Below are 17,111 nucleotides of genomic sequence, written 5' to 3'. Positions count from 1 at the left end.
TGGTCTGCCTTCCTGCATTAAAATGTGTGTGTTTGTGCACCTGTCCTACACATGTATCATCTGACTGTGTGTGTGTGTGTGTGTGTGGAGACTCTAAAAGTGGGTGTGATCATGATAAAGCTCTGTATAAACACAGAGGGCAGCGTTTCCTGAGTGGAGCAGGAGGGGAAAGGCAAACAGAAGTTCATAGCAGCGAAGCAGTAACTGGAACTCTTCATTCGGTGTCATTTAATATGTTAAAACCAAAAATCTCTTATTTTTCCTGAGTTTAATCCAGAGGAAGACAAATGGAGTCGTCTCCTTCAAAGTCCACTTGTGTGAAACTGTATCTGTGCTCCAACCCAGAGGGTATGTACAACACATGTCTGGAGGTTTATGTTCTTTTTATGTTGCGTTGTTTTGTGAGTAGATGTTGTTTGTGTTAATGCTCTGTGTAGACAGCGTGGTGGAGCGCAGAGCTCTGAGAGAGAGTGTGTTCCCCAAACTTAGAGAGCACTGCAGACACACACTGGGACTGGACGTCAGGGTGAGTACACACACAATATTAGATTTAATCCACATAGAAAACATGCCAGAGATAACTGTATCTGTGTGTTTTTTTAATTTACTTTTACATCCTTTACTTAACATTACAACTACTCACACTGTTAATAGCTTTTAGAGCCTTCAGCTGTGTAGCTTACTTTATTTGTGACAAAAGTTACATGCATGAAGTTATTCCTGTTCACAGTGATGTGTCCTAGGTGGAGCCTTCATTCTTATAACCTGGTGATCTACTGAAATCATGCATCTTTTTCCTCATAGGAATAAAATACAGGCATGGAAAAAAGTTTTAGACCATTGTTTTTTTTCTTCAATTTCTTGTTCATTTTAATGGCTGGTAGAACTAAATTTGGACACATTTAAAGATAACAACAAAAATACATCACAAGAGTTTAATTTCAGATTTAAACTCAATTTTCAATTTAGAGATATCTAGACATTTTCCATGTTTAATGATTTTGGTTATTATCAGGAAAACCATGGAAAATGTCTAGATATCAGCTCTTGAATTAAACTCTTATCAGCGTTTTTTGTTGTTATCATTACATTTGTCCAAACAAAAGTACTTTTAATTGTACCAGCCATTAAATGAACAAGAAAGCAAGGAGAAAACCAGGGTGGTCTAATCATTTTTTCCATGACTGTATATCAAGAGGCATGGATACAGCTTTAGAGACGGGGCCCTGTTCATTCCTATGATAGTTTCTCAGTGCCAAATGAAGCCAAAAAGTTCTGTGTATAAAACAGTTGCAGCATGACTGTTACAAAAAACAACAAACACAGAAATGAATCACCTGCCTAAACTTTTTTTCCCCAACTTAGAAATATTAAAACCATTTTTTTCACCTGTTCTAAAGACATAAAGACAGAAGAGACAACAAGTTCGACTTCATAAAATGGATCAACAGAAGTTTCCTCACTTGCCTCTCAGGGCTTCATTAAATATCTGCATCAAAAGTAGATAGATATGTTTATTCTCATTTAATTCTTTTGTTGATAGAAGGTCGTATAAAGTAAATTGCTCATGCTATCAGAGGTAAAGGCCCTGAGTCAAAGCTTTCAAGCTTTCAAAGCAGCTGAGCTGCTTTGAAAAGCCCGAAAATTAATTTTCTGTCAGTCAACTAGAGGCATAATTGACTCAGTGTTTCAGCACGATTACAGACAGATTTAAGCATCACCAAGACTCCCTGTTAACATCACTCACTGCCATCAGTGGAGTACAAAAACAATATTATTGTTTGTGTGTGTGTGTGTGTGTGTGTGTGTGTGTGTGTGTGTGTGTGTGTGTGTGTGTGTGTGTGTGTGTGTGTGTGTGTGTGTGTGTGTGTGTGTGTGTGTGTCCTTTGTCTGAGGCCATTCCCTTTATAATGCAGTCAATTCTACTCAACTTTGCATAATTAAATTTGACCAAAAAAAGCCGATGAGCAGCTGTAATGTGACTCTGTGCTCTGTGTGTGTCAGTGTGTATGAAAACACCTCGGGGCAGTTCAACCAGCTCATTGTGCCGTCTCTCTTCAGCGTCATGTGTAATTAGAGAGATGGAAGAATATCAAATGTTACTGAGCCTCCACCTGTCGATTGTTACTGCACCTCACTGTGTGCTTTTAATAACCTGATTACCATTCATCTCTCCTCCAGATTGTTGTAACCAGTGTGTGTGTATGCATGCGTGCGCGTGTGTGTGTGTGTGTGTGTGTGTGTGTGTGTGCGTGTGTGTGTGAATGTGTAGGTGATAGACCCGTTTGAGTGCAGTGATCCCAGTCATTGGCCAGATGAAAACACCAGACAGCAGCTGATTAAAGAATGCAGAGAGAGCTCCGCAGGACCTTTTTTACTGGTAAATAAATCACTGGGTTAATCTTGTTACATGTATACAGAAGAGGATTAGGGCTAGGTAGGAGAAAAAAAATGAGGGTAGGAAAAAAAATCATTATGCACTTCGAGAAACAAAGTCGAAATGATGAGAATCAATTTGAAATACAACGTTGAGAAAAAAGTTTAAATTTCAAGAATAAAGACAACTTTTGAGTTTGGTAAAGTAGACTGCAAGCTACAACCAGATTTTCCTCAATACGTCTAATATACAGTCAAAAAGTATTAGACCACCCTTGTTTTCTCTCATTTCTTGTTCATTTTATGCCTGGTACAACTAAAGGTCCATTTGTTTGGACAAATATAATGATAACAACTAAACAAGACATATTCCCTGTTTGTTTTTTTTATAATAACCAAAATCATTATCAATAAAACCATGGAAATGTCTAGATATCAGCTCTTAAATTAAACTCTTATCAGCTATTTTTGTTGTCATCATTATATTTGTCCTAACAAATGTACCTTTAGTTGTACCAGCCATTAAAATGAACAAGAAATTGAAGAAAACAATGGTCTAATATTTTTTCCATTAATACAATACTACTACACCCTATAATAGTGTAGCTATTGCTCCGTTTACAACATTGATGAAAATCAGGTTGTATCTTGCAGTCTACCTAACTCTTCAGATAGACGCCTTTCTCTAAAACAATGTTCCTTTGATGACTGACTGATATGAATTTGTGAATATCTTTCCAACTCTACTGAACACAAACAGTTTACTTTATTTTTGTCATTTCAACTTTTTTTCTCGACATTTTAACTTTTTTTTTTTAACTGCATAATGAAAAAAAAACCCTCCTCACATTATTCTATTCTCCTACCTGGCCCCAATCCTCTTCCGTAGATGTACACTGCCCTACAGAGCCTAACTGCAGTAACTACATTTTTGGTTGAAATTGAGTTATAACTAAAAACGAACTCCTTGATGTCTGTTTTATCTTGTGACAAAGTTTCAGATTTCATTTTTTCTTTATTTCAGAGAAATAATCCTGTGATCCAGTGAAGCCTTGTTTTCCTTCATTGCGTTGAATAGGGAAGACAAGAATAATATAAATTATAAGTTTATTTGCTAGAGAAATTATTATCTAGATAGTGATTAAGTAAAAAACGTGAGATAAAATTATATTAAGAGTAAAATATAACATTACTTTATAATATTAAGTCTATAATACATAAATCTTTGAATAGAGTTGTTAAACACTTTTAAAACAACATTGTAGTTACTGCACTCTGTTTGTGAATTACTATTAGTTACTATTTATTTTTTTAATCTTATTTTATTTTATTTTATTTCATTTTATCTTACCTTACTTTATTTTTTATCTAATTCATTTCTAACCTGCCTCCAGTATTTCCTCACTGCTCCACGGTGAGTTGGCGTTTCCTCAGTTTGTGCTTTGTTTATAATTGGATGGGTGGATGAAGGTGAGTGGGGTGGAGGGTTGGGGATGGGCAGAGGGCTTGTTTCTATGTTTTGTTATTTGTATTATTATTATTATTATTACTTTCTCCTTTTTTTATGTAAACACTTTGTGTTGCATCTCCCTTGTATGAAAAGTGCTATACAAATAAAGTCTGATTGATTGATTGATATTAGAACCTTTTACAGCAAAACCAGAGTGCATCAACTACATTTTTAGGGTCAAAGGTTAAATAAATCATGATTTGATGAATTGAGCATAAAAATGACATCATCAATACATGTAGAAATAAGTGTCATCACTAACCTACCTTATAACACATTTGGCTGGCCAGTTGAAAACGTTAGAAAATGTTAAAGCAATTTTTCTCAGTTTTACCCTTTGTGTAGTTGCTGCAGTTATACTTTGTAGGGCAGAATACTGGAGCATCATAAATCACCAAGTCTACTGAACAACTGCTCTGAACTACACTATCCCATACATGGCGGCGCTGCAGGCTCTGGTCGGACATAAGTATGGCACCGCCGGCCTGCCCCCCCAGGTGGAGGTGTCGGAGTACCAGCTGCTGCTGCAGGAGAGTCAGCGGGCCGGCGTCAACACCCAGGACCTAGAGGGAGTCTACCAGAGGGACGAGAACACCCTCCCCCCCTCCTACTGCCTGACACCTCCACACAGCTGCTGTCCTCAGGTAATCACACCCAACCTCAGAAATACATGATTCATCTGTTGTCCTCAGTTGGATTAAATTATAATTAAGATCGTCTCGCTAAACAAACAGGACTTTGTTTGTTCAAATGCAGCTGCTGATTAAATGGGAGCCAGAAATTATGATTGGTGCTGATGGATCTGTGTTTATGAATGAAAGAGGAAAACATAGCGCTCTCTGTGTAATATAACTATAAATTAATATTCTGAATATTTAATAATGTCATTATACTGTATGTTTACTTTCTATATATCAGATAACTTTGCATTTCTTGAGTACACATGATCATACAGTCATGGAAAAAAATATTAGACCACCCTTGTTTTCTCTAATTTCTTGTTCATATTAATGCCTGGTACAACTAAAGGTACATTTGTTTGGACAAATATAATGATAACAACAAAAATAGCTGATAAGAGTTTAATTTAAGAGCTGATATGATTTGGTTATTATCAAATAAATGTACCTTTAGTTCTACCAGGTATTAAAATAAACAGGATATTAGAGAAAACAAGGGTGTGTTGGGAAATAGTATCAGGAAACCTTTAAAATTAAATTATCTTCACCTATTTCTCCGCGCCAATCGTTTGATGGGGAATGATGAGCAGGAGACGTCAGAGTTTTCACTTTAACTTCACTTTCTTACAATACATCAAGAAATGTGCAGTTACAGAGTCTCTGGGTTCAAACTACACTTCCCTGACTTTTAGGTCAGTCCGTGCCCTACAGGTTAGGAATCGGGCTTGTAACTGGAGAGTCGCCGGTTAGGTGCCCTTGAACAAGGCACCTAACCCCCCTGCACAGCTCCCCGGGCGCAGTTATGTGCTGCCCACTGCTCCTTGCATGGTGTGTTCACTGGTGTGTAAAAAAGGTTGGTAAAGCTTTATAATAAGGTCCTTAATAACCATTAATTAACAAGTAATAAGGCATTGTTCTCGCTTTAGATCCGGTAGTTGCAAAAAGCATAGTTAACTTGTAGTTAACTTATAATAGATGAGCAATAAAGTATATTTTAATATCAATAAGCAAACAAAATAAGATTAATAAAGGCATGGCAAATACATAATGGGTGGGTCATGGGTGTTTGTAATGCCATTATTAACACTTATATAAGCTTATAAACACACAATAATGTAAACATATTGTAAGGACTTACAAGGGCCTTATTACTTGTTAATTAATGGTTATTACAAGGACCTTAATATAAAGCGTTACCAAAAGGTTAAATGCAGAGGTCGAATTTCCTCATTGTCGGATTAATAAAGTAATCTTCTTCTTCTACACGTAGGCTGGTCAGTTCATGAAGGCTGGACGCAGTCTAATTTTCCTGATCACGTTTTTATAACCTAACAGAAGTTTACTCAATAATGTAGGTTGATCTTGAGAAGGAGCCTCCTTTTCGATCCGCTGATTTGTCAGTTTGTTCGATGCGTGGACACTTCATGTCACCAAGCAGAGAAGTCAGCTAACTCTCTGCTTCGCATATCATGTCTGTGATCTGACCTGCAACAAACTTTCAAATCAGCAACTCCTGCCTTGATATGACCTGTAGAGATATTACTGGAGACACAGACTTTGCAAAAAACATCCACATAAAGTATACCTTTTTGTGATAATATAATCTTACTCTAATTTGGGCAGAGAAAGTTTAAGCAGATGGTGTAAATGTATTTAGTTTAGCAATAGTTTAACAACAATATCAGCACATGAGCATTATAGCAAAGCAGCTTGCATGATTGCACAGAGAAAGGGTAAATACACAGATAGTGACCCAGGTCCACAGAGACAGACAACAGAGACAGAATAACAGATTATTCTAACAGTCGGTCTAATATTTTTTTGGATATAACCTCTTTGGATAAATGAAATGTATATCTTTTATCCAAACTGTTAACTGACTGTCATGCTGTTGTCTGAAAAGTATCTGTTTGTTGTTCAGCAGGCAGAGGTTAAAGATGAAGAAGAAGAGATGAAGATGAGGGCTAAAGAAGAAGAGCTGAGGAAGGTGTTTCAGACCACTGTGAGTTTGTGCCTCCAGAGCGGTCTGATGAGCCCAGAGAGAGCCCACCGCTTCTACAGATCAGGTCAGATATTCTCTATGTCTCTGCGGTTGCTTTTCCTTTCTTAAATTGAAGTATAGCTGAATGTGTTTTGCTGTGTCTCTCCAGCCCTCGACGCAGATCTGCGATATGCTCTGGACAACGGTCCTCATTATGACATCATGAAGCGATGCCTGGTTTACGTCCACAGGGTCGTCAACGCAGAAGGAGAGAGAGAGAAGAGAGGGATGACGTCACAGCCAGAGGTCAGAGCCACTCAGCCGCTGATATACCTTAACACATGACTATACACATACTTCTTGAAACCCACTTTTATAGACTTGCTTTTATGCACACAGAAAAAAGAGATGTGTCAAAAAACAACACACATGGTTGTGTTGATATCATTTTGACACATGTTGTGTAGATTTTCCCCATGCCTCTGGATAGATCTGATTGGGGGAGAATAGTTTGTGTTTAATAACAAAAAACTTGGTAAAAATGTATATGATAGTACATGAAATAGCCTTAAAAACATATGAAGTAATATTTATATATTAAATGAATATATGTGAATATATCAAGTTTAAAAGTTTAACGGCCATTTTTTTGTCATCCAATGGATTCAGACGTGGACGTGGTTAACACATTAAGTAGTAGTTTTTGGTAATTTTCAGTTACACATTATCAACATATAATGAGTTAAAATGACACAAATTGTGTGTTAAATTTGACACAACATGTGTAGTCCCTAAGCACACTCACTGCATGTGTTAAAATTCTGCACAACATGTGTCATTTTTAACACATCTGTTTTTGCAGTGCAGAGGTGTCAAGTAACAAAGTACAAATACTTCTTTACCTTATTTAAGTAGAAATTCTGGGTATCTATACTTTACTGGAATAATTATTTTTCAGCTGACTTTTTACTTCTACTCCTTGCAATTTCACGCAATTATCTGTACTGTACTGTAATGCTGTTAATGAGTGATGGAAGTTGACTGAAACTGAAAAATATGTTTTTTTATTGTCCGCCTGGATATTTTTGTTAGATACAGGCCTGCAGATCATTATACCTGGGACTTCTGAACTGGAAAAAACAATGGGGTCAAAGTTTAAATATTACCTACTCCTAGCTCAAATTTCATCAAGGTATCTCAAAAAATAACTATTTTACACAGGTTTTTATAATTATCATAATAATTATGATTATGTATTCATGGAGACTCCAATAGCATCCTTGGTAACCATGGTGACATACCAAATGTCCATAAATGTTGAACCCTGTAACCTACAGTCATCATTCTGGGCTCTAATGAAAGGTGACAGTTTGAGGAATCATATCATATATCCACATTTACTGTCAGCATTACTGACACAGGGTTATTGTTGAAAAAATGCACATTTTTGGACAGGTTTTCCACTTTGAAGCTAAATTTAGCACATAAAATGCTCGAAAAGTTCGACATCCTTGTTAGCGATTTAAATCCCTCCCATTAAAGCCGTATATCATTGTGTCTGTTTTAAATCCCACTGACGGGACACAGGAACAGTAACAGGTTAATAAATAGCCTCGTTACTCCTATTTCATTTTGGCTTTTTTTCATTCAGTTTTCATTACATATTTTCATCGTTCAAAAAACACACACAAAAACCCCTATCCAGATAAAATGCTCCATCCAGATAGAGTGAATGTGACTGTGGTTGGATGGGAAGTATAAACTTATACCATTCTGACACCCTATTGGTTTGGACCATCCATCGTACCTGCACATGACACGCGTCACACTCCAGCAGAAATTCCAGTCCACCTCTGGCTGCTGTCACTCTTTCATTAACAGGTGTCAGTTAATTCTGTTGATTGCTTTGATCTGATTGCCTTTGATCTTTGATGTGATTACAGTTACAGATACACACACACACACACATGCGCGTAAGTGCGCACACTCCTCACAGATGCATACATATGCTTCAAACACACACGTGCACACACACACACACACAAACACACACACAGATAACTTTATGTGATTTTTAATTACACACACACACATACACAAACACACACACACAGGTAACTTTATGCGATTTTCGCCACACACACACACACACACACACACACACACACACATTTTGAGGTTAAAGGGCATAGTTTGAAATCTCTGAAGAATCTCATCATAGTGTACACACACCGGCAGTAGCCCCCGTGGCCCTTTCAGAATTTCCCCAGGGGAAATTTTCTAGTTATTATTATTATCATTATTATCATTTTTTATTATTATTGTGTAGTGTATTTAGTTTTTTTTGCAAAATGAGTATTTTATTTTCTATGGAAACTGGCTTTACATTATGGGTACCTGAGGTTATATACAGTCGTGGAAAATTTATTAGACCAACCCTTGTTTTCTTCAATTTCTTGTCCATTTTAATGCCTGGTACAACTAAAGGTACATTTGTTTGGACAAATAAAATGATAACAACAAAAAGTGTTTAACTTAAGAGCTGATATCTAGACATTTTCCATGGTTTTCTGTTTATTTTGTTATGTTTATTATTTCCATATTAAACTTACTTTTTAAAATTGGTCTTTTGTAATCCTTTTGAGACACTGAATTTTAGGTCTTCATTAAATGTAAGCCATAATCATTATAATTAGAATAAATTAAATAAATTATGACATGAAATGTTTCATTCTGTGTGTAATTGATCTATTTAATGTGTTATTTCACCTTTTTGAATTGAATTACTGACATAAATAAACTTTCTATGATATTCTTATTTTTTGAGATTCACCTGTACTATCCCATACTGCTTTTCCTTCTGTGCCCACATGGCGGCGCCACAGGCTCTGGTTGGACATCAGTATGGCAAAAATCTTGATAGTGATTTTGGTTATTATCAAGAAAACCATGTTAAATGTACTGATATAGAACCAGCATGCACCTGGGTGGGCCTATGGGTTTTTTTAGAGCCATGATTTCTTTGTTCTTTTGCTTGTTTTTGAAACAATAAACCATAAAGGAAAACCTCACAGCTTTGCATGGACAATAACCTTCTTTTGCCTGCAGACACCACATCCCCATGCTGCATCAGGGGCGCTTAGATTATGTTTGATTTAATGTTAGTTTTTGATTTTTCAGACAAATGTCCACTACAGTCATCACTCTTTTATTACATTGTTGGGCCATTGTAACATAGTAACTTTTCCTGTGAATATCACCAAATACACCCAGTTTGAAATACTGGGAATGTACAGGCTTTATCGGATTTCATCAGAGTTAGTGATAGATAGTGACTTTACATTTATTCTATGTAAGTGTAGTATTAAAAATGTCATTTCTGTTTATAGAGATGTGGTGAAATATACCTCACATATTTAAATTTTATAAATTATGGTTAATTTTTTTTAGAAGTAGTTAAATATAAAATGCAGGTTGTATCACCATTCCGAAGAGAGAGTGATTTTCTCTTTTTCTCCACTTGTGTGTTTTCAGGCTGCACTGCACACTTCACCCACTGAGGGACAATTACTCTCAGAGCTTTGTGACAGCTTCCTGCCGGGTCTCGTCACTTCTTCCAAGCTTCCTGTCTACACCCTGGCTACAGAGTGTGACCCACGCCACGGTTACACCACAGCCAGGAGGCGGGGCTACGCTGCGGCTCTGTGCCAGCAGGTGTTCTCAGACCTCCTGGGCTTGATTGACAGCTTGAAGGTCTCAGAGGGCGGAGAAGGTTCTCAGCTCAGTGATGCTTTAACCAGAGAGCAGGAGGAGCTGTGTGATGTCCTGTCACAATTTTATCATGTCATTCGGCCGGAGGAGGAGAAGGTCAGGATCAAAGTGTTTTTATGAATGGGTTTCTAATGTTTTTTGAATTGTTGTATGGCTCACACTTAATGGATAATAACATCTGGTGATTTATTATTAAGTAGCTAAATTTTTTTGCCAATTATAGTCATGGAAAAAATGATTAGACCACCATTATTCTTCAATTTCTTGTTCATTTTAATGCCTGGTACAACTAAAGTTTGTTTGGACAAATACAATGATAACAAAAATAGCTGATAAGAGTTTAATTTAAGAGCTGATATGTAGACATTTAGCATGGTTTTGTTGATAATAACCAAAATCATTATCAAGAAAACCGTGGAAAATGTCTACATATCAGCTCTTAAATTAAACTTAAAATATATATTTTTTTAAAACCTCTTACAACCTATTTTTGTTGTTATCATTATATTTGACCAAATAAATGTACTTTTCATTAGAATGAACAAGAAATTGAAGAAAACAATGTAGGTCTATTCATTTTTTCCATATTGATCCTACTTGAAGCCTCAAAATCCCAAATTATATCATTATATTTGTCCAAACAAATGTACCTTTAGTTGTACCAGGTATTGAAATGAAGAAATTGAAGAACACAATGGTTGTCTAATATTTTTTCTATTACTGTATTTCTGACATTCTGATAAATCCAGAAAGTCCAGGTGCAACATTGCATCACTAGTTTCCTTTTCATTCCCTGCAGGTCAGAGCCTTTGTGGAGCAGAACGAACAGCAGTGCCCTCTAGTGGTGACAGGAGGACCGTGCACAGGGAAGACAGTTCTGCTGGCACACTGTGCTCAACAGGTACAGTAAGTGGACTCAAGTGAAAATTGAGAACAGTTTATGAACACTGAAGCATTTTGTTCTTCCATTTTTCTTTTTCTCAAAGAATTTTAATAATTGTCCTTTTCTATACACATTTTCTATGTACTATTCCATCAACCTGCCCAGGGACTACAGGTGGAAAATTACAATCTGCTAGAACCTGGCACAATGCATATTCTCTTATTGTACAAGATTAATGTCCTATTGTGCGCTGTCCCTGTTTTGAAATAAATAAAATTACAAATTACAAATACAACTGTCATATAGTACAAATTAGTAAAGACAATATCCAAGTATATTGCAATAAAAAGAAAACAGTTATACTGCATACAAAGGGATATTTTAAAAGTGTAGGTGCAAACACATTTACTTAAATTCCTCTGTAGTAATCAACTCCATTTTAGGACCTTCAGTACATTATTCCAGGAAAAAGTGGCAGCATATTCAAAAGATTTTTTGCCTAGTTTTGTTCTAACCTTAGAGACCAATTTGGATAATCAATTGTTCCATTGTTTAAGTCATTTTTTTAATGAAAAATGCCCAAAAAAAGACATTTGAAAACATCCAACTGAGTTGTGACAAAATGGTGATGGTATTTTATAGACTAAGCAATTAATCAATTAATTACACGTGCATCTGAATAAATGAGAATACCATAGAAAAGTTTATTTATGTCAATAATTCAATTTAAAAAGGTGAAATACCACATTATATAGATCCATTATACTCAGAATGAAACATTTAATGTCTTAATTTATTTAATTTCTTGTAACTATAATGGTTATGACTTACATTTAATGAAGACCTAAAATTCAGGGTCTCAAAAAAATTTTATATTACAAAGGACCAAAAAAGACGTAAAGTATGTTTAATATGTAAATGTTGGCCTCTGTAAAGTATGTCCATCTATATGACCGTCTCTCTTCACAGATGAAGTCTTGGCTACCAGACTCTGATCCTGTGGTGATCACTTACTTTTGCGACCTGTCAGTCAACGCTTCCCCCAGGCCTCTGTTATCCAGCCTGTGTTATCAAATCGGCAGCAGATATCACAGTGAATCTTCCTCTGAGCAGAATCTGAGCCAGCTGGATGATTCCAGCTGTATCACTGACCTCAGAGACTACAGCTCCACCTGTAGCTCAACATCCAACATGTGTCTGGCTGAGCTTCAGGAGCGTTTCTCCTCCCTCCTCTCCTCCATGCCGTCCTCCAAACAACCTCTAGTTCTGATCCTCGATGGCCTGGATCACATCCAAAACACCTCTGCAGCTGTGATCATGGGGAGCTTCCCATCTCCTCTTCCTCCCAGCGTTAAACTCATCCTCACAAGCTCCTCCAACCCAACACAAGTCCTGCAAACTGTCAACTGTGTGTCAGAGGAGTCAGGATATGTGTGTGTTCAGCTGGGATCAGCAGACAGGAAACAGTGTTTGAAGATGTTGGCGTCACTGCTGAGCAGCTCGGGGAGGAGGGTGACATCAGGACAACAGGTGCTGGTGAATCAGGCGCTGACTTCCTGTGGTCTGACTCTCTACGCTCGACTGCTGCAGCCACACACCTCGCTCTGGCTCTCTGGTACGACTATCACAGCAAACTAACAGACACATTCCTAAAGGATAAGGCTTCAATATGTTTCTTAATATCAACAAATTACCTGAAAAGACCAAAACCAACAATTACTTTAGATGTCTTTCAACACTTCCCAACAACTTTCTCCCCAAGAAAGCAAGGAGAAAACAAGGGTGGTTTACATAATTTTCTCCATGACTGTATACACACATGACTGAATGTGGACAGGCTAAATAAATGGTTACACTTTCTGACACTCAGATTTCCCAGCCATCATAAACAATTAGACTCTGACATTTGACTATGAACAGAACTGAAATAAATGCTGATTACATTACATTTCTCTCCTTCTGTCCTTTTTCTTCTCTCCTCATCAGATTCCGATGTGACCGAGTCGTCTCTCCCTGATGCCGTTCATTCATCCATTTCTGCGTTGCTGGATCACCTCCAGCAGAAACACGGCTCCTCTATTGTGGCCCGTTGTGTCTCCTACCTCACCCTCTCCAGGACGGGGCTCACTGAGGCCGAGCTCGCCGACCTGCTGTCCAGTGATCACACAGTTCATAACAATGAGAGCCCATCCTCCAGTGTGAGGGTCATGCAAATCGACGTGGAGAGACTTCTACTGGATTTGAGGAGGTTTCTGATCAGGAGGACAGTTGCAGGGTCACATGTTTTGTTCTGGGTGAGCAGACACTTCAATCTGGTGGTGGCTGAGAAGTATTTAGGCGAGCATGAGGTGAGGAAGGAGATTCATTCAGTGATGGCGGACTATTTCAGTGGCCGGCGGGCTTGTGCAGGTGAAACACCACTTCTTGTAAAGCAGAAATCTGCACCAAACAAGGACACCAGGCAGATAGAAATAAACACAAACAGGCAGCCATCAAGCCAGCCGTTTGTCTTCGTCTCTTCTGTGAAAGAGCTCGGCCGAGTGAACTTCAGGAAAGTCTTAGAGTTGCCGCATCACTTACGAGAAAGCGACAAATGGTGGGAGCTGGAGCATGGTCTGTTGATGTCTTTGAAGTTTCACCAGGCTATGATTCAAGCAGGTCTCCTGGGAGATTTGGTAGCCATGCTGGAGGGTGAAGAGGGGTCACCACATGTCTGTTTGTCAAGGGAAAGACCACTCCTGGCAGGCATATTGAAGTCTTGTGCTTGCTTACTGCAGAGCTCACCGCTGCAGCTGCCCTCAGTGATGGAAACCAGTCTCCTCCCTCATCTGGAGGTTTTTCCTGCCCTCAAACGTTACGCCAGAGAGATCAGACAGGAGAGGAGGAGAAGAGGAAGCGGATTAGGAGTAGTGCTTTGCCCAGCTCCCTCCTCTGTTCCCTCCATTCAATGCGATGCCAAAGCCAAGGATGTTTCTGTCAGAGAAGCAGCTGCGACAGAGTGTGGGATCGTAGCAGAGATCATGGACGACGGCACGGCTTGGATCTGGAACGGCTCTGGGTGTGATGTAGCCAAAGTGTCACTGAGCTGTGAGCAGAAAGAGCTTGAGTTTGCAGGAGTGAAGAGCAGCGGCCAGTTCATGCTGCTTTCCACACAATGCAACAAGCTTTTCCTGTGGGATGTGATGGGTCCAGAAATGTTCCTGGAGCTGAAGGTAACTTTGAAAACAGCAAACAAAGTTGATGGTTTCGCTGCATATCAGAAAAAGGTGTTTATGTGGTGGAAGGATGAGAGTTTTGTGAGCATGTTTGATGTCTCCGGTGACATCTTGACTCATTTCCAGTGTCAGAGCTGCGTGACCTGTTTGGTTTGCTCCTGTGATGGCTTCTACATGTACTGTGGCCAGGAGGATGGTACTTTATCCATTTTTGACACCCACACCAGCAGCCTCCTCTGCTCCTGTTCAAACTCAAACCACAATGCGGTTACAGCAATGATCTTGTGTGAAGAGAAGTGGGAGATGGCCTGTGTTGACAGGACGGGGAGTCTAACCCTGTGGGATGTGGAGGCCAAAAGAAACCCACCCAGACTTGTCACAGAAATCTCTAGTGGGGGTGAACCTAATGACATCCTCAATGTAGATTACTCTCATGAAATCGACACTTTATTGGTGTGTCAGTCCCACCAGGTGGCCATGTGGGACACATGCGACTGGGAGCTTTGGGACCGGTTCTTGGCTCCACGGGGGAGAGCCTTCACTCAGGCTTTGCTCTCCCCGGATGGCCACCTTTTCCTGGCTTTATTAGACGCCTGTCCCCTGGTGTTGGTGTGGAGAGTCAGCACCGGGGAGTGTGTTCTCACCTTAGAAACAAACAAACAGCCTCTTAAACTCCTCAAAACGTCCTCAGATGCTGTTTGTGTGGCTTGTGACGGCTGCCTGACGGTGTGGGACTCAGGGATGATAGATGCAGCAGGTACAGCTCCGAAAATGGGGTGTGGAGTCAGAGACGTGGCAACTGAGCCAACAGGGGAGTGGTTCTACACCTCGGACGGGTCAGAGTCGGTGTGGAGATGGAGATTAGAAACAGGACTTCCACATGCTAACTTCCTACACGACGGTCCTGTGGAAAAACTGCGTCTGTCTCCGGATAACATCCACCTTGTGACGCTCTCAGTAGGGGAGATATACGTGTGGCAGACGGAGACAGGTCAGAACATCCTGCGGATCAGCGGCAGCAGAGCGACACACGTGCTGATCACCCCTAACAGTAACTTCGGGGTGAGTATCTCTGATCGGGGCTTGTCTCGGGTTTGGAAGCTGGCACATGGGAGCATCGTGTGCAGCATCCACACGCACCTATCTGACGCCCAGGTGTCTCCTGAGAGCACCTTCCTGATCGGCCGTCGCCGTGGAGACCTGTTAGCTGCCAGTCTGTGGTCCGGCTCCATCAGCAAGCGTTTCTCCTGCATGGAAAGCTCCGAGCATGTTGTTGCTTTCCACACACTCCCTGAGCAGCCAGACTTTGTGGTGGTGATGGCCGCCTCAGGGGCCGTCTACACCTGGAAGGTAGCAGAGGAGACGGTGTGCAGGCACTTCCAGCTGCCTTCTACGTTTCACTGTCAGCCACAAGACTTCCACATGTCCTCTGACGGAAGCTACGCCCTGCTGTCCACTGACAATGAAGCCATAAACCTCTTAGACTTATCCCATGTCAGACTGTGCTCCTTCAAGACCGAGGGTCCCGTCCTAAAAGCTTGTCTGGGTAAAACCGGATGCTATGCTGCCTACATCTCCTGCCCTGCCACCACCCAGGAGAAAAGCTGCGTCTGTTTCCAGCACACGAGGTCTGTGCTCACAGTTGTACGACTTGCAGACGGGGAAAGAGTAGGAAGTGTGTGTCTGGGGAAGAATCCACTGACTTTAGTGGTGTGTGAGGGGAAGTGTGTGTTTGTGGGATTTGAAGACGGGTCTGTAGGTGTTTATTCAGTTTTAGATGTCACGATCGACGGGGAGGAGTCAGTCAGGTGCAGAGAGAATATGAACAGTCGGGTGAAGCAATGCTCCTTTGACAGAGCATTCAGCTGGTTACCACTAGGGACACCTAATATTACATGGCCTTAAGATTCTTGAGTGTGCTTGAAAGAGCACACTGTATACTCTCCACCAGGCTTAATCCTAGATTGTATTCTTTCGTTTCTTCCGTGTTTTTTTCCGGCCGACTACTCCTCCCAGAGTTTTAGTCACACATACACTAAAAAGGTATCAATTCAACCGGCTCGGCCATGACAAGTGTGCTAGGACTTTTCTAAGGGCTTCGGCAAACGGTTTTCAAATTATTCGCCAAAAACACGCCAAAAAATCCCCCCAGTGTTACCCTATGGAGGGGCTAGAGTGAATGAAATCATCGCTAGAGTGCAGAGGGAAAAAAAATGTGTCAAAAAATAAATTTGGAAACTGCGCTCAAAGCCGCAAATGCCACTCTACAGAATTAATTTAGACATAGAAACAGGAAAATTGGTCTTCTCACTCACATTGGTCTGCTAAAGCTGACAGAGTTATAGTTTGGGTGTAGGATGCACAGATGATCCATCAACACGCACCCACAGCCTCATAGACCGCCATGTTAAAAGGAGGGAATATTTCTGGAGGAAAGCAGAGGAGTTTCTTCTGATCACTCTAAAAAACAATTTCTTCATTTTTCTTCACAAAACACATATGTAGACGTTCAGGAAGAACTCAGGATGCTCAAAGTGAAGTCAGACAGACAGACAGACAGACAGGCACCAACACCAGGTTTATTATCTTACATGACTTCCTCCTCTTTTCCATTTTTAACAGTTCAAATTGTTATCTAATAATGTATGGGTGAGAGTCACGGGTCAGAGTCAAACACGCTCAAAATTTCTTAAGA

At 39.9% G+C, this 17,111-nt stretch overlaps 1 protein-coding gene across 1 annotated transcript; it reads left to right on the top strand.

Moving 5' to 3' along the window:
• The first annotated feature begins 211 nt into the window (after window positions 1–211).
• On the top strand, window positions 212–16,794 carry LOC131970486 (NACHT and WD repeat domain-containing protein 2). Its single transcript, XM_059331888.1, has 10 exons — window positions 212–348; window positions 438–526; window positions 2,273–2,380; window positions 4,339–4,530; window positions 6,488–6,632; window positions 6,717–6,853; window positions 10,082–10,414; window positions 11,118–11,219; window positions 12,171–12,816; window positions 13,188–16,794. Exons 1-10 carry the CDS (start codon window positions 288–290, stop codon window positions 16,319–16,321), a joined length of 4,947 nt encoding a protein of 1,648 aa, XP_059187871.1. The 5' UTR covers window positions 212–287; the 3' UTR covers window positions 16,322–16,794.
• The last annotated feature ends 317 nt before the right edge of the window (window positions 16,795–17,111 follow it).

The sequence above is a fragment of the Centropristis striata genome, chromosome 4 (genome assembly GCF_030273125.1).
Source record: "Centropristis striata isolate RG_2023a ecotype Rhode Island chromosome 4, C.striata_1.0, whole genome shotgun sequence".
In the NCBI taxonomy this organism is placed as follows: domain Eukaryota; kingdom Metazoa; phylum Chordata; class Actinopteri; order Perciformes; family Serranidae; genus Centropristis; species Centropristis striata.
Note: the sequence above shows the minus strand (reverse complement) of the source record. Positions and strands in the feature narration are given on the sequence as shown.